This window comes from Castor canadensis, chromosome 5 (assembly GCF_047511655.1).
Source record: "Castor canadensis chromosome 5, mCasCan1.hap1v2, whole genome shotgun sequence".
In the NCBI taxonomy this organism is placed as follows: Eukaryota; Metazoa; Chordata; class Mammalia; order Rodentia; family Castoridae; genus Castor; species Castor canadensis.
The window spans coordinates 151,422,460-151,440,233 of record NC_133390.1 but is presented as its reverse complement, the minus strand read 5'-3'; the positions used below and the strand labels follow the sequence as shown (position 1 = coordinate 151,440,233).

At 43.7% G+C, this 17,774-nt stretch overlaps 1 protein-coding gene across 1 annotated transcript in view; it reads left to right on the top strand.

Annotated features, from left to right (window-relative positions):
* The window catches only part of Cds2 (CDP-diacylglycerol synthase 2), a 53,173-nt gene extending 35,810 nt beyond the window's left edge, over positions 1–17,363 (top strand). Inside the window, exons 5-13 of the mRNA XM_020178338.2 lie at positions 518–657; positions 1,368–1,426; positions 2,752–2,834; positions 4,619–4,706; positions 5,626–5,694; positions 6,588–6,740; positions 9,200–9,319; positions 9,734–9,837; positions 10,047–17,363. Coding sequence (XP_020033927.1) covers positions 518–657; positions 1,368–1,426; positions 2,752–2,834; positions 4,619–4,706; positions 5,626–5,694; positions 6,588–6,740; positions 9,200–9,319; positions 9,734–9,837; positions 10,047–10,179 — 949 coding nt within the window. The 3' untranslated portion in view covers positions 10,180–17,363. The remainder of the gene's footprint in view (positions 1–517; positions 658–1,367; positions 1,427–2,751; positions 2,835–4,618; positions 4,707–5,625; positions 5,695–6,587; positions 6,741–9,199; positions 9,320–9,733; positions 9,838–10,046) is intronic.
* Positions 17,364–17,774: the final 411 nt, after the last annotated feature.

The following is a 17,774-nucleotide window of genomic DNA, read 5'->3' as shown; positions in this document are numbered from 1 at the left end:
AGGTGGGGGGAGGTAGATAGCATGTTGGGACATGCAAGGTTTTCCGAAGAAAATGGTATTTGAGCAATCAGTAAAAAAATAGGTAATTGAAGAGGCTGTTCCAGGCAAGGAAGAGGCAAAGCAGAGTAGACAGGTGGCAAAGCCAGAGTGAGCCATTTTTTTATAGGCATGGAGGGTTCTTGTGGGAAGAGTGGGAATGAGCCAGGGAGGCAGGATGAGGTTTATTTTGGAGGGTCTTGAGGTTGAGTATGGGAATGCCACAAAAGGGCCAAAAATTGAGTCCCAAGTTTGTAATAAAGGAAGAGTAAACAAAAGGTGCCACAAGTTTCTTGGTCACCTTCTTCCCTATGGTGTCAGTGGAGAGCAGGGAACTGTGGTCTGCTAGTCCCCTTTTGACCTGTTTTGGGGTCTTGAGATGGCATGTGCTGTTGCTCTTGTCTTCCTTGGGGCTGTCTGATGGTCTCGTAGTGGAGAGGCTACATGTGCTCCCATGGCATTGCCCTGTCTTCATTTGCAGGTATTTTCTCCTGTGTGTTAACTATTTCTTCTACGGTGAGACAGTGACTGATTACTTCTTCACTCTGGTCCAGAGAGAGGAGCCTTTGCGGATTCTTAGTAAATACCACCGGTTCATATCCTTTACTCTCTATCTAACAGGTATGTGCTAAGCACTTCTCCAGTTCTTTCATTGGTATTGTTTTCATCTGTTTCTTGAGTAGGAGTTGGGGAATTTCTTGGTTAAAGTTTTGTGATGTTAACTCTGACCAGGTGAGCAGTGGGCTGACTGTCTTAACGTTGGCTGCAGCAGCTCTTTATTAAGAGAACCAGAGGCCTAGGGGATTATTAAGTTGTGGGGGTTGACATCTGTGCCACCTGTGCTTGACTTCCACCTCCCTAGGAGGATAGCAGAGCATGGCCTTGTCCTGACTCTCTTGTTGGCAAAGAGTCTGCAGTGTGAGATTAAAAGAAAAAAAATCATCTAGCCATTGACCATTTAGGGGAGTTATTTTAGCAACACTTTTGAGAGGCATTGCAGTGTGGTGGAAATTTTACTGGATTTGGGCTTGGAAAGACTGCAGTCTCTGAGGGGTAGGAACTTAATCTGAGTCTCAGCTCTTTTGTAATCTAGAGCTAAAACTGTGGGCCTGTTGGAATATTTTTTCCTTCTGACTGCTTATCTGGATGACTAGTTTTTCTCCTCTGGGTTTGTTGTTTTGTTTTTGTTTTCTCTTCTGGTTTTTTAACTTAGGCACTGTTAAGTACTGCAAAGAAATTAGTGAAAAGATCACCTAACACAGCTAAAGGAAATGACTAGGAGAAAGAGAAGGGCAGAGTGTGATTGATTTTAACTTTTCTCCTCCCTCTAGGATTCTGCATGTTTGTACTGAGTCTGGTCAAGAAGCATTATCGACTGCAGTTCTACATGGTGAGGGGAGTGTGTGTGTGTGTGTGTGTGTGTTGATCCGTCTGTTTGTGCGAATTCTTAGTGTACGTGAAGATCTTTGGAAACTCAACTCATGCCTTCTGTGACAAATCACAACTCTGGGATGTGGTCTGTTCTGTCAGCATTTAGATATTGGAGCAGGAAGAAGAGTGTCCATTTAGGTTATGGCACTACATACACCTAGACCCAGCCAGTAGTATGTAATTCATGCCCTGAGCAGTCTCTACCAGGCCCCTGAAGGCTCCAGGTAAGGTCCAAGCTGAAGGTTTAGATGTTGTCTGCAGAAACTCTGTCTGATGGATCATTTGGTGCTGGGCATTCCCTACCACAACTTGACAGCATCTCTGAGTTCCCTTAAGAGCTCAGTGAAATGATAAAAGCAAGTGCACACAAGGGAGGTGTGAGGATAGGTAAGACACCTAAAAAATTAGCTAGCATTTGTTGCCCTTAACGCAGAGAAACTAAAGCAGATACCTTAAAAGCAACTGAGGCCAATAGGAAAAGGGGACCAGGAACTAGAGAAAAACGTTAGATCAAAAAGAATTAACCTAGAAGGTGACACACACGCACAGGAAATTAATGTGAGTCAACTCCCTCTATAGCTATCCTTACCTCAACTAACTAAAACCCTTGTTCCTTCCTATTATTGCTTATACTCTCTCTTCAACAAAATTAGAGATAAGGGCAAAATAGTTTATGCTGGGTATTGAGGGGGTCGGGGGGGAGAGGGAAGGGGCAGGGTGGGTGGTAAGGGAGGGGGTGGGGGCAGGGGGGAGAAATGACCCAAGCATTGTATGCACATATGAATAATAAAACAATAAAAAAAAAAGAGCTCAGTGAATACTAAGAAAATGAAAAGTACCCAGTCTTCAGTGTACAGAAGGACTCACTCATTAGTGAACCATATGGTCTGTGCTTTTTTAATTTTTTTGGTGGGACTAGGGTTTTAACTCAGGGCACCATGCTTGCAAAGCAGGTACTCTACCACTTGAACCACATCTCCAGTCTGTTTTCCTCTGGTTATTTTGGAGATAGGAGTCTCACTATTTACTTGGGCCAGCCTTGAACCACAATCCTCCTGATCTTAGGCATGAGCCACCAGCTCCCAGCTTGTTTTCTGCTTTTGAGGAGATAATCTTACTAGGTTATTTTCAGAAGCCTGATCTGTATCTTTTCACTTCCAGGAACTTAGGTACAAAAGCAGGTATTTTTCCTGTTTCTCAGCAATATTGTATTTGTTATTGGTTGTTCTTTGAAGTTACTTGAGAGGTAAACTTGATAGGTAGTTTATTTTTCTTCTTTTGCAGTTTGGCTGGACCCATGTAACATTACTGATTGTTGTAACCCAGTCACATCTTGTTATCCACAACTTGTTTGAAGGAATGATCTGGTAAGTGATGGCAGTGGGAGAAATTTCCCTTTTATTTTGTGGATGTTTCTCATTGGTAGGCTGAAAACCTCTGCCTTAGCAAGCCATGTGTCTCACCTGAGTCCATCAGGATCCTATGCAGGCTAGTTACAGCACAGATGACTGATTGAGTTTGCCATGAGGCCTGAGAATATGAGTACATTCTCAAGTGGTGCTGATGTTGCTGGCCAGGACCCATATTCTTAGAATCTGTTCTGGAAAGAGACATTTAAAGAATCAAAGACAGTGTAACTGTATAGCAATAGATTTAAAACCCTAGAGGAAAATATTCATGATTTCCTAATAAATGGTAGGGTGCTAAAAGTCACAAAAAGTAAACTTGAGTAGATCAATAACTATCGAAGAGCTTTGAAAATTGTGCAAGTTCCACACCTGGAAAAAGAAACAGGACAAAGTGTGTTAACAGCTGAGTATTTTCTAATCCTTACAAAGCTCATAGGAAGGTGAAACAAGAATGAGAAACTATCTCCTTTTTGATTATAGACAAACGATTCTAGCTAAAGTGTTAGCAAATAGAATCTGGCAATGTGTCAGAAGAAGAATATGCTGCTACTAAGTAGGTTTTACTTCAGAAGTGCAATGTTTTCAATAGGATATCTACTATAAACCAGAGTGACTGAAGAAACTAAATGATCATAGTGGAAAAGTAAATGTGCATCTTTTTGTGGGTGACATCCCACACTACCTAATCGTCAGATTTAGGATGTTGGAACCCCCTTCTCCTGAGGAGTCAAGTAGTCAATGTATCTAAAGAGATTAGCTCATGTAAATATTAGCCTTAGCCATTGTTATTACATGTAAAACAATTATAATAGCCAAAGGAGGCACCAGTTCTTTCTCTTTCTGTCAGTGTTTTTGTTAGGTATTTCTTAAAGAGTGGCACGTGCTGAGTTGCCTCATCAGTGGCTAATACTAAAATTTCTAATGAAGACTTAATCATAGTTACAGAGGAGACACTGTTAGAAGCCTTGATAATGTGGGGATTGGAAGGTTAATGGAGTGAGGAGTTACAGATGCTCTAAACTCTCCCCTCAAACAGGAAGTCAGGAAATACTGCCTGCAGTTGCTAGGCCAAGAAATCAAGATTTATGTATATCATGTATTAAACTGTAATAGAAGAACTTGAAAAAATGTCAAAGGGTACAGAGTGAGGAGAGGAGAAAGCTGCTGCAAGTGTAGAAACGTCTCTCCTCCCGCTGGGGATGACAAGGCCAACAGGGGAGGAGTCAAGGAAGAAATGTAGCTTTGTGTACTATGGTTTTCCTCCCAGGGTCCTCCTAAGGAAAAGGACGGCACACTAGTGCTAGTAATAAACAATGAAAAAAGTAAGTTATGATATAAAATATATTGTTTAGTAGTGAGGAGGTATCCGCTAGAAGAAAACTTAGAAATGACTAAGTGGATATTTTTAAACATAGAGATAGGGATGGGGAGAGAAGGAAAATTTTTTTCTTTCATAATTTATATTATCATGTGCATATATTATGAAAACAGAACATAGGACCTTTATTGAATGCTGCCTCCATTTATTCAGTAGGTATTCAGTAAACATCTGAATGTCTGCCATGTGTCAGGTACTAGGTATGGCTGTTTTGGTGTTTTCTTTCTTTATAGCTTATTCCTTAAGGGTTACAAGTACACTGTGACTTATTTTGGTACTGGGATTTGTGAATGGCTTAGGATGGTGAGCTTCTGAGGTCTTACCATCTCTGGAGAGTTGATCCTCACTTTGGTTTATTTCCTAGGTTCATTGTCCCCATTTCTTGTGTCATCTGTAATGACATCATGGCCTATATGTTTGGATTTTTCTTTGGTCGGACTCCACTTATCAAGGTAAGTATGTCACCCCAGCATGAAATATCACCATCAGTGGAGGATGATGCTTTCTATGTGAGCAGATCAGTGTGGCAGACAGAGAGGAAAACTAGCTGGTACATACTGTGGCCATATTTTCACATTACCCTGGAGACAGACTAAGAGTAAATTATTGTTATTATTATTATTGTTTTGCAGTACTGGGGTTTGAACTCGGGGCCTTCACCTTGAGCCACTCCACCAGCCCTAGTTTTGTGAAGGATGTTTTGAGATAGGGTCTCAAGAGCTGTTTGTCTGGGCTGTCTTCAAAATGCCTCCCGAGTAGCTGGGATTACAGATATGAGCCACCAGCGCCTGGCCTAAGAGTAAATTAATTGTAAGATAAAAGCCAGTAGAAGAGCTAGGTGTGGAGGTACACATCTATGATCCCAGATCTCCGGAGGCTGAGGCAGGAGGATAGCAAGTTTGAGGACAGCGTGGACTGCATAGCAAGACCCTATCTGAAAAAAACCATAAGAAAGAAGAGAAGGAGGGAAGGAGGGAGAGAGGGAGGGAGGGAAAGAAAGGTGAAGAGGAAGAAAGAGGGAAAGGGAAGAAAAAGGAAAGAGAAGAAAAATCAAAGGAAAATACTGACTTTAAAAAATATATAATAAAGCAAATGCTTTTTATGTGCTATTTTAGAGCTTCAATCTGGATTTGAATGTTGTCATTAAGTTAGTATATAGTTTTATAATATATTTGAATAACAAATTGAAACAAAGGAAACTGAAAGGTATAAGGTAGAGAACAAGGAAACCATATTTGGGGGGGATTTTAGAAGTGGCATGGTTAACAGAATTAGGGCTTAATGATACAAATATCTTTCATAAGCAGTCATTGTTCTCAGAAGCAGAGTTGCGGAAACACTCTTTGCTGACAGCATGCTTTCTGTCCACAGCTCTCTCCAAAGAAGACTTGGGAAGGCTTCATTGGGGGCTTCTTTGCTACTGTAGTGTTTGGCCTTCTGGTAGGTGGTGGCTCCCAGCTGGATGGGGGAGTGGACGGAGGCCTCAAATCCATCTTCAAAGACCTGTGCAGAGCTAGAGATGTCTCCTCAGGCCAGGGACTCTGTGCTGCCAAATGGTGAACTTGCCCCAAAGATGGGCATGAGCATGGCACACTCCATAACTGGTATGGCAGCTCTAGTGTACTTTATCCACCAGATTTCAAGCAGGGTCTTAGCAGTTGATGTTCAGAGGTTGTGTGCACCCACCTTGTATGCCTTCTTTTGCCTAGGCATGGTCATGCTCAGCAGACAGTATTCTTATGTAGGCCTTCAGTATTTCAAGATCAAGTGACTAGCACCTGAGAGTAAGTTGTAAGATGAGACATGCTACTCCAATCCGGATTTTCTTCTGTGTGTGACCTGTTTGGAGGTGGACAACTTTTCAGCCCTTGCAAAGACACTAGTCTCTGCTTCTGACTCTCAGGACAGTCTTTCCGTTTTTAGTGTTGTTTGGCTGTCCCATGGGCTGACCTCCCATGGTTTTATTGCTGTCCAGCCTTTTTCCTAATTGGCTGCCTGCCTCTCACTGTACTGTCTCCCTGTGACCTCCCTCCAGTTGTCACTGAGTTTAGAGATCTAAGCAGAATGGACCAGGACTTCCCCAAATGGGAAAAATGTCTTGCCCAAATTCCTTCAAGTCTTTCCTGGGCTCTTTCAGCGTACATATGTGTGAGACTCCAGTGGGAAACGAGCCTCTTTTATTTAAAGAATTCAGGTACAATACACATGCAGTGAAACATGAACTCTGATTTAGTTCATAACTTGCAGTTTATGGGGTGGTTGAGGAACATGGCTTTCCAAGCTGGATGGCTTTAACTTGTCTCCATGTCAGCCTCTCTGTCCTTCCGCCTCAGCTGTCCTATGTGATGTCTGGATACAGATGCTTTGTCTGTCCAGTGGAGTACAACAACGACACCAACAGCTTCACTGTGGACTGTGAGCCCTCGGACCTGTTCCGCCTGCAGGAGTACAATATTCCTGGGGTGTTCCAGTCGGTCATTGGCTGGGTATGTGCCACTCGCATGGGGCAAACAGGTGGGATAGTGACTGTAAAGAGCAGTCTCCTCGAACTCTACCTGCCTTCTAGAAACCCTAGCTTCCTCCTTCCCAAAGCTACCAGTCTCAGGATGAAGAACTATTTGAGCCAGGTCAGGGCAAGGGTAGAATGATGCTTTTTGCCCCACTTCATACCATTTATTCCAGTGTTTCTCAAAGTGTGTTTTTGGGTCCCTAGAGGATCCTGAGAATACCTTAGAGAGGTCTGTGAGGTCCCAGCTGCTTTCATGATAATTCTGTGATTTTACCTGCCTCTTTCACTCCACTGACGTTTACTGTGATGGTGCAGAATCAGCTATAAAAGTGCTGGCACCTGGGCATGAGCTAAACCACTGGCACCACCTGAACCATCAGGGCAGTGCCTGTTTCATGCCACAATCTCTAGTGCACACAAGCCAGTTGCTGTTGTGAACATCCTTGACAAAACAGTGAAATAAACTTTTATTAAATCTTGACCCTTACATACACTCTTATTTTAATACTCTGTGCTGAAATGGAAAGTATGCATAAAACATTCCTGTCAAATACTGAAGTACAGGGCTTGCTCAAAGGAAAAGCATGTGCAGGTGTTTGAGTTATGACCTGAACTAGCTGCCTTTTTTTTTTTTTAATGCAGGAACATTATCTTTTACTTGAAAAGAACTAACAGACTGGTTTTGCACATTTGGGTATTTGACAGACATTTTTCTTGAAAAGAATGAAGTGAGCTGTCACTTCAAGGAAAATGACTGACAGCAATTGTTACCATTGATAAAATTTGACTTTTAAGTGAAAATTAGGATTTTGGAAAGTATGTACCTGCTATTACTATGCGCTAGACAGCTTGCTGGTACTTAAAGGATGTTACGTGATTTTTAACAGGTGATAATTTTGACATTGAATAATGAAATGTATCTATATTTGGAAGATTTGCATGGCCTAGTGAATCAATATTTTCTAAATGATCAGTGCATGGTGTTCACAGTCATACATGAGTAAAAAGATTCAGAGTGCATGATAGACTAATGGATTTTTTTGTTTCTTTTTCTGTGGTGCTGGGGCTTGAGCTCAGTGACACCTGCCAGGCAGACACTCTACCACTTGAGCCACACCCCTAGCCCTTTTTTCTGTAGGTATTTTTTGAATAGAGTCTTGGATTTATGTACAGGCCAGCCTGTCTGCGTAGCTAGGATGACAGCCACATACCAGCATGCCCAGATTTTATTGGTTGAGATTTAGTCTCACAAACTTTTTGCTTGTGCTGTTCTTGAACCCAGTCTTTCCAGTCTCTGCCTTCCAAGTAGCTAGGATTATAGGCGTGAGCCATCACAGCCTCTACCAGTGGATTTTAATGTGAGAGATGACAGAAAGTTCATCAGAACTTCTAGGATTTCAGATTCCACATTGTCCCTAATTTTTAAGAAACAACTATTTACTAGATTCTGGTGAATGTCAAAGAATACTCCTAATTATTTGAGAAGACTACTAAAATACTCTCACTTTTAAAATTATGTATCTGTGTAAGATGTTTTTCTTTATATATGTCCACCAAAATACATTACAGCAGGTTGAATGCAGGATATCTTAAATCAGAGATTTATAAGAATGGGAGAAGCTAGGCACCAGCACCAGTGGCTCACACTTGAGGCACTGCCTCAGGAGGCAGAGATCAGGAGGTTCACAGTTCAAGGCCAGCCTGGGCAAATAGTTCGAGACTCAATCTCAAAAATACCCAACACAAAAAAGGAATGGTAGAGTAACTCAAATGGTAGAGTGCCTGTCTAACAAGCATGAGGCCTTAAGTTCAAACCCCAGTACTGCCAAAAAAGAAAAAAAGGGGGAAATGTCTTTACTAATTAAATCGGTATGTGGAATTAGCTTCACTAAGAGTTATTTCTGGCTGGAAATGTAGCTCAGTGGTTGAGTGTTTGCTTAGCATGCATGAAACCCTGGATTTGATCCCTACTATCATAAAGGAAGAAAAGTTATTTCTAAGGGCTGGATATGGTAACAGACATCTGTAATCCTAGCTACTCAGGAGGCAGAGGTAGGAGGATCGCAGTCTGAGGCTAGCTCAGGCAAAAAACAAACTGAAAAAAGTTCAAGGACTGGGACATGGCTCAAGAGGCCCTGTGTTCAATCTCTAATACCACCACCACCACCAAAAAAAAAAAAAAAGAAGAGTTATTTTTGAAGCCTAAAGCTGGGCATGGTGGTTCACTCCTATAATCCCTGCATTTGGTAGACTGAGGCAGGAGGATCATGAGTTTGAAGCCAGCCTAGATTATACAGTGAGTTTGAGTCTGGCCTCAGCTACATAGCAAGACCCTGTCTCAAAAAACAAAACAAAAAAGAAAAAAATTATTTCTGTTAGCATGTGATGAAACTGGACTTGTACACACCTTGACTTTTACTTTGCTTACTCTCTCAGAAAACAGTCCGGATGTACCCCTTCCAGATTCACAGCATCGCCCTCTCCACCTTTGCCTCGCTAATTGGCCCCTTTGGAGGGTTCTTCGCAAGTGGATTCAAGCGAGCCTTTAAAATCAAAGTAGGAAAACCCTTGTCTGTGTTCCTCTCATCTCATTGCCTGTTCACCCATCTTCTGCCTTTGTCCTCCTGGCCCCACCCTCCAGCCTCCACTCCCTTCATAGTACCAGGCTATGCACTTGGCTATTGTGTGCTCTTTTGACTCATGGGCTGTATGGAGTTGAACAAAAATACATTATTTCCAAGAAAATTCAGCAGCTGGTTTTCAATTTGTTAATATCTTTTCCTGCAAAAGAACATTTTGTAATTTATTAAGATTGCATCTTATTACAGACTTTGCATTTGATTCAGTTCTTTTTCTTATTCTCTCAGCCACACCCCAGCACAGTAGGTGGACACCGGAGTGGGCCCATTAGATGGGGATGAGGTTGTTGACTGAATCCACACTTACCTATCCTTCTTCTGCCTCTAACAGGACTTTGCCAATACCATTCCTGGCCATGGAGGCATCATGGATCGCTTTGATTGCCAGTACCTGATGGCCACCTTTGTCAATGTGTACATCGCCAGTTTTATCAGGTATAGTGCCTTTCCACCTGAACCAGGTTGGTGGATTTTTAAGTATGGTGCAATTCTAGAATTTTATATACGTCTTAATTTTAGTGAAAAGTATCTCAAATATGAATGTTTATGGATTCCATTAGTGGAGAATCCAGAGATCAGAGAAGCCACTTGGATGATCAAGCCCTCAAAGCATCTCATAGCCGTTTTTTCATGTTCTCTTGCAGGGGCCCTAACCCAAGCAAACTGATTCAGCAGTTCCTGACCTTGCGGCCAGATCAGCAGCTCCACATTTTCAACACACTCAAGTCGCACCTGACCGACAAGGGGATTCTGACAGCCACCATAGAGAATGAGTAGGGGCCACCCAGGGCAAGGAGAACAGGAGTCAGACTGAGTGAGGGGCAGGTCTCCAAGGCAAGCCCAGCTGCTGTGACTTAGACAATGGAGAAACTTCAACTCACTGTCCTTTTTTTTTTTTTTTGGTAGGGTGTTTTTTACTCCTGCATTTAAAAAGATGTGTATATACAGTCTTAAGTGTTTATGATTTGGGTTTTGAGTAAGCTACAGCTCTGAGTTGGAAGAAAGTCACGGGGTAAAACCATTTGGGTCTTTTAAACAAAAGTATTGCGCAACCTGGAAGACTGTTACCCAGCTTAAGATCTCTGCTTGGGTTCTAGACCCCATCCATTAAACTGTTTCTGGGCCCTATCAGAGAGTGACATTCATCTGTGTCCAGCCTATTCAGGGGGCTCTCCACCTATGCTGGAGTGCATGGCTTGGATGCCTTTGCTGTACTTGACAGCTTTTGCTGGGGCTTCTCCAGTCACCCTGCCTGGGAGCTAGGGAGTGCTGCCTTCTGTTGGCCAGAGGGATGCAGGCTTAGTGATCAGCTCAGTATTCTTTCCAAATCCTGCAGAGGATACTGTAGCTCAGCTTTGTTAGTATGGTTTCACTGTACTTAATCACAAATTGAAAGAAGACTTCAGATTTTACTGTTTTCAGAAAGAATGAAAAAGTAAAATAGTCTGGAGTTAAAAACGCACTGTAGTATTTCAAGTGTGTGCAGTAGAATGCACTGTAACGAAGCCCTTTCTCATGAGGTAGGCTCTGTTGTCTCCTGGAGGGTGGCACAGCGAACTGCATCTTTTCAGGGATGAGACCATTGGCATTTGTGCTGTAGAGTTGCTGCTGCTGAATCCTTCCTGGGGACTCTCCCAGGAGGTAGGGAGCAGAGGGCTTTTTGTTCATGCACCCTAGGCCTGAACGCCCATGTCGCTGCTGTGTTGTGTATATATTCTTGAGGCAAGTGTGTGTCTGTGTGTGTGTTTTAAAAGTCACTTATTAACTGTAATTTCAATTATACCATGACTTCTTCACTGAATCTACAAGTCTTGCTTAAAACTGGTGATCCTAACTTGATGTGAGGCTTGGCTATTCTGAAAATTAAATGTATGCTTTTTATATAATGTGACCACTTTCAATGTAGTTTGTATTTTACTGGGGGACCTTTCTGTTGTTATTTGTATAAATTGTGATTTTTTTTTTCCCCTTCCTAATCAGAGTGAAATTGACATGGGAAGACAAGTTCTTTTACAGGTCAATGAGCAGTTCAGCACTGGAGAGAGAAATTGGTGCCCAAATGTGCTAAATTACTGTGTCACAGTTGTTTTCATTGCCAATGAGGGTGTAATGAATTGCTTCATCACTTTGATCAAGTACTGGTTTGTAGTGTTTTTGTTGTGAATTGGCGTTACTGCCTTCCAGAAAGCTTTCGATCAGCTCAGACACCACAGAGGACAGCACCCTCACAATGTTTCATCTCTCACTATGAACCTCCCTCACAAGTATGGGATTGAAGCAGCTTTTTTCCTCTGAAATTTACTTCCATTTCAGCCTCATGGCTTATCTTTTTTGAGTTCAAGGCTCCCTTAAAAGAAAACATATTATTTTTAGGGGTTTCAGTTCCGGCCTTGTGACCCTGGGCAAGAAGCATCACTCTCAGGGTCCATATTTTCTGAGCTGACTTCTAATTCCAGTGTTCTGTGATTCTGAAGAGCAAATTCGCATCCTATGGGGATTGAGTCATGTCCTGGGCAGCCAAAAAGGAAGTGCTTTTAGGCCTGTGCCTGATGATCATCCTCAAGATGAGTCAGTGTCTCAGCAAGAAATCTTTAGCAGTGATTAGCAGTGAGAGTAGTTTTCTGATTAAAGAATGAACTTGGCTCACCAGACTAGATACAGAAGGGTGTCTCGTTGATCTCTCCTTGTCCTACGATGGGCACATGGTGGTGTTCTTGAGAACAGGGGTATCAGCTGGGGCTTAGCATCACTCTTGAACAGGGCTGCCTTTAGGATTGGGGAATATGGCAGCAGCAGCTGGGATTCCTGTACCTTTAGAAGTTTTGCCACTGTGTGGGAGTTATGGAAAAGTAGAGCTGCCAGCAAGAGGGGGCAGCTTGGATTTTACTTTTTTCTGATCTTTAGGAGTGCTTTCCCGGTGAAGGAGTAATTTCCTAGTCAAGTAGCCAGGAGAGCAGTGCCACCTTGTGGCTGTATAGCACAGTATTTCTTTTCTTCATTACAGGCTAGATTCCAGAGGCTCTTAGTTAACATGCATCCAGCAGATCTTAATGACTTGCGTAACTTCCTTTAAAACCCCGCCACCCCCCTTTTTTTTTCTGGTCAGAAATAAAATGTGACTGAACTTTTGTGCCCTCCTTTGTCATGAATTTAGTGTTTGTCATCTCCATTGGTGGTTTTTATTTCTCACTTATGTATTTATAAATACTGCGCAGTCTTGATTTAGAGATTTTTTTTGTTTTGTTTTGCTTTCCAATTTGTGTTGCATTCATTCTTAACAGCCTTCTGAGGTACCTCAGGTGAGAGCCATAGCACCTTACCCAGGAGAGAGCTTCTCCAGGTCATGAGGTGGAGTTGGGGACAGTCCACCTACAGGACTAGATGGTCACCAGCCACTCCCATCTGGAGTCTTGCAGCATTCCTCCTCTCAAGCTCAGGAGGCCTGACTCGAGCCAGGTTGGAGCTTAAATTGCTGTTAGGTCAAACTGGTAAAATAAGGAGTTGGTGAACAAAGGGATCCCAGAGACCAGAGCTGGTCACAGACACACAGGCCTGGGTGCACTTCTGGCAAGTTCACTCATGACTGCTCACAGGCACTGACCTTCCCTTTGCATGTGTCTGCGCCACTGTTAGCGCCTCCAGCAGCACGAAGTGCACATTTGTCCTTCGCTGTGAAAGCAAAGCCCTCTCAGGCAGCCAGGCCTTCTTTATGTGATTAGTTTGCATGTTTCACATGCTGAGCCTTGGAGCTGAGATAAGCCACATTTAAAATGTATGTACTCTTAATGCTCTGTAGTTCTGTAACGTTTGTGAACTAGTCTCTCTTCAGAGGGCGAAATGTAACTTTTAACCTTACACAGGTAGACTTTGAAACTATTTTTATGGTATCCCTTCCCACTGGTCTTTTTCATGAAACTTGATATATTATGCAAAAAAATTCTGAAAATCTATTTTAAGGGAAATTACACAGACCCTGTGATTGGGTCTGGGCTAATTGCTGAATTGGCAGGATTCTGATTCGAATGGGTCCCTGAATTCAGTGAGCCCTGAGCAGGCTCAGGTAGGTCCACGCCTATTGTTGACAGAGTTGGGAAAGGGAGGATGTGACGTGTGTCACAGAGTGTCTTGTACGGAAGACTCTACAGCAGTGGCTGTGTTCCTTATAAAGCCAGTCTGAGATGGATTTCCAAGGGGGATTTTTACCAATCTACCAAATGTGGTACGTCACTGCTGTAACCTCTCCCGATCTTAGTAGTTAGTATCTCAGGCACCGCTGTCTTGTCTTTCAGAATAACTCATGTCTGTGTCCACCTTTCTTGCACATGTCCTTATGTGTGGGTTGGGAGTGGGTAGAGTGGGGGAGGGTACACAATTTCACTTGGACGCAGGTTCTCGTGCTTCCCAGGTTAGAATGGGGAGGATGTACAGGTAACTGTCATAGATGCATTACAAGACAGTAAGCTGTGGTGGACTCAGACTGTTTGGAATAAAAGGCTCCAAAGAGCAGCTGGAACAAATTGTCAGCTCCTGAAGAGAGGGAGCTGATTTTGGGGCTGAGTCCCTTACACTTCCTTATCTTGGTCAAAATAAACTTCCTTTTCCCTTTTCACTCTGCATACAGTTGCCAGCTTCCAGTTTTAAAAGATTATCAACTCCTACTTCTTGACTTGGTTTCCCTGGTTGGGAGAGGCACAATTCACATAGGGTGCTGAGGTTTGGACTAAGTGGTGATGAAGGTCCTTATTTAAGGCTTTGCCTTATGTAGGGATTTCTGTCTGGTTCTAGTTGAAAGACTTCCCCATGGTCCTGACCCCTTTCACCCACATCTTTCAGAAGGTGGCCCCATCCTAGAGTCCTAACTGCCCATTTGCTGTTTGAATGTGGTCACCTTTCTGTCCCTCCTGTACCTTTCCCCACATCAGGTTGGCCAGCAGTGACCTTATGTGGACTCTCAGGTAGGTAGAGGCTGTTCTTACCTGGACTGCCCCTTGATTGGGCAAGGCTCTCACCTGTTTGTATGTGAACCATGTTTCCCAAGGCCAAGAGATTCCAGCATTAAAGGCAGTTTAGGAGATAAACTTTGGGTTTTAGGACATGTAGGCGATTATGAGAATAGAGGGCCAAAATATGTGAAGTCTTGGGTTTTGTGGCCAGTAAGTTTCAAATTAATGGGCTATTTAAGGATCCTGTTCCTCCCCTCCTCTTTACCAAATGCCTGTCTGCAGGCACCTTATCTTTTATTCTGTAGCCAACGAGATACCAGCAGTTTAGTAATGATTGCAATCACATAGTGCTTAATATATGCCAGGCATAGTGCTAAAGGTTTACATATATTATCCTTTTTAATCTAGAAAACAGCCTCTGGTTAGAGGGTATTGTCCCTGTTTTACAGATGAGAAAATTGAGTCTCCAGCTGGAGGCTGAGAGCAGTGGTTGAGAAGACAGACTTCAGGCTTAGATAGCCCTAGGTCTGGGCAGGTGACTAGGCTACTGTGAGCCTCCACCTTGGATCCAACTGGGTATGATGGTGGTTGTGAGGATTTAATGAGATAATGTGTATAAACGTTTAGCGTGGTATCTGGCACGTAGTAAGCACTCAATAAATGGTAGTTATTTTTGTTGAGCTTAGCTGGCAGTTTGACCCATGCTGGTGTAATACCAGAGACTGGGTCCTCGGTCATCACACTGCCACTGCCCTGCACACAACCTGGTGTTCGCAGTCTAGAACGTGACCATACCATCCTTTCGGGAGAAGCAGCCCAACTATAACACCCCTCTATAGCATCTTGGTGCTTCACATGTCATTTAAGAGGCCAGCCTGACCAAAGGGAAGAGGATGGAAGGATATTCAGAAATTTTCTGGTCTTAGTGGGAGTGTCTTGTCTGAGAGTCTCACCCACTTGCCGTCCTCATGGTCTGGACTGCCCGTGGAAAGGAGGGTGTTTCTGCTCTCCTGGTGGTGCCTCCATTCTGGAGGCAGTGAAGGTCTACTGTGACTCTGGAACCCACTTCTCCTTTGGCCAAGCACCACACTGCACACAGTTTAGGAACCTGCAGTTCCTTCTACAGGTGGATGTTTTCAGGCACTGAGAAGTGGGACAAACAGAAACCCGCTCTAATGCCCATTACACCAACCGGAAGCCCAAAAGCTCTGCCCCCACCCACCCTTACCTCCATAACCAGTCTGCCCGGTGTTTTATTCTTCCTCAAGTGAATGAACAGGACAGAGCAGGTGACCATTGAGAACATGTGATGCTGGGTGTTTTTGTCTAGTTCTAGGTTAGCAAAAGATCAAGTGGGTGATTCAGGAATAAAGGGTGAACAGGCACTGGACTGAATGAAAAATGTTTCTTTAACTCAGTTTTCTAAATGCAGACAAGTGGAGCTGGGGACAGTGTATATGGGAGGTGGAGGATCTTCACTTTGAATGAATGGCGTTGGCTAACAAGACTCATGGATTCTTAGGCCAATTGCATAATAATAGCTTAGAACTACTGATGTGGCTGTGGACTATTTCCTGGGTGTTAGTGGGACCTAAAGGCCCATTGCAATAATTTAAATATTGGCCTGTCCCCTTCAGTTAGGTTTAGAAGGTGCCATTAAGGAAATGAATAGGGAAAAGTTGGTTGTGAGGTTTTTAGCAAATAGTTGCTTATGACAACCTGAGCTTGGGTTTACCCTGGAGGTTCTCTTGCCCTTCTGGACTTACGTTTGCCGATTCTGGCCTTCCTCATTGTGCCATCCAATGGGCTCAGGCTGCCCTTTATCTTGAGAGAGGGAGGCTCCACATAGGGGGAAGCCCTCTAGACAGGGGCTGGCTGTCCCTGCAGTGCTTGCCCAAGCATTGGCAGGGCCTGGCTCTGCAGCCCCTGAGTATTTCCTTGCACTCAGCACTCCTGGTGATCTGTGAAATTGTTTGCTGGTATCCACACAGTCATCTCTTCCTTTGGCTGCTGGAAGACGTTTTCTCACCTCCATTAAGTTCATGTACTGGTTTTTGCTGGCTTTTCTTAAAGGAACACCAGTGTAGAAAAGGGGTTAAGAATGTTTTTTAGAGGGCAGAATGTGCACATGTGTTTTTATGAGTGCTTTGTGTGCTGTTTTCTCTAAATCCTCTGTACATAGAGCTTCTCTGACTCTTTAGTAAACTGTTTCTGTCTTCTGTCACGCTGACTGGGTATCTAGGGCTGATTACAAAGGGAAAGAACTTGAACAGACATCAGGGGCCAAGAGAACCAAAGGATTTGGAGGCAAGAGAACACATCAGGGACTGGGAGACAGCGATTTGTTGTCCAGCTAAGGAACGCCTGAGGAAACATAAGGGCAGGGAAGAGAGCCAAGAGTCAGCCCTACAGCCTGACAACTCACAGAGGCCAGCTGTGGGCTCATTGGCCTGGATCTCACATGGGTGCAAGGCCCAAAAAACAGCTCAGAAAATCCATCCTAGGAGATTTGAAGCTCATCGATTGCCTTCTAGAGTTGATGCTGATACCAAATTTTAATTTCTACTGTTGTTTAATAACTTCCACAATAGGAGGGGAAGGTCACAGTGGTAAGACAGAGCAGGGCATCCCAGAGCAGTTTCTCAGCCCTCCTTTTATGTGGAGGGACACTGGAATTCATTTGCCTCACACCAACAGGCTGGGTGTCCATACCCAGTTTTCCTGCCTTCAGGCACTGGAAAGCAGCCCTTGGAAGCGTGGAGGGCACGTATAGCCCTTTGGGTCTCCCCAGTTAGATGTGTGCCTGTGTGCTCCTGCTGTCCCATTTTCCCCACTTGCTGTTTCAGGAAATCAGTGTTTCTGCCATGGCTGGTCTTTCTTTGTGCTCTTCCGATCAGTGTTGAACACACGTAGCTTCTTTTTCAATGCAGTGTAAGAACATGATATACTGTACATTGGAAAGTATTTACCTTATTTATATCTGAATGTTCCTACTATGAATAAACATATTAAATTCCAGGTTGAGTGTGATTTTTAATGGGGGAGTGGTTTTTTTTGTTGGTTTAATACCGGGTCTCAGTATGCAGCCTCGAACTTGTGATCCTCTTGCCTCTGCCTCCCAAGTTCTGGGATAACAGGTGTGTGCCACTGTGCCTGGAAGGAAGTGTAGTGGGTTTTTGTTCTGGGGGGTTGTCAGTTCTGGGTTTGAAGTCAGGTACTTGCGCTTGCCAGGCAGGTGCTTTATCACTTGAGCCATTCCCCAAGCCTAGCAACTTGCTTTGAAGGCCAAGGGTGTAGCATGGTGTGCTGACCTGATGCAGATACCCAGTGGAGTCACTGGTATGGAGCCTACCTTCCTTCCTCGGGTGCTGCTGACCATTTCCTGCTTCCAGAGTCAACTCTACCTTTGGCCTTTGCAGCCTACTCTCC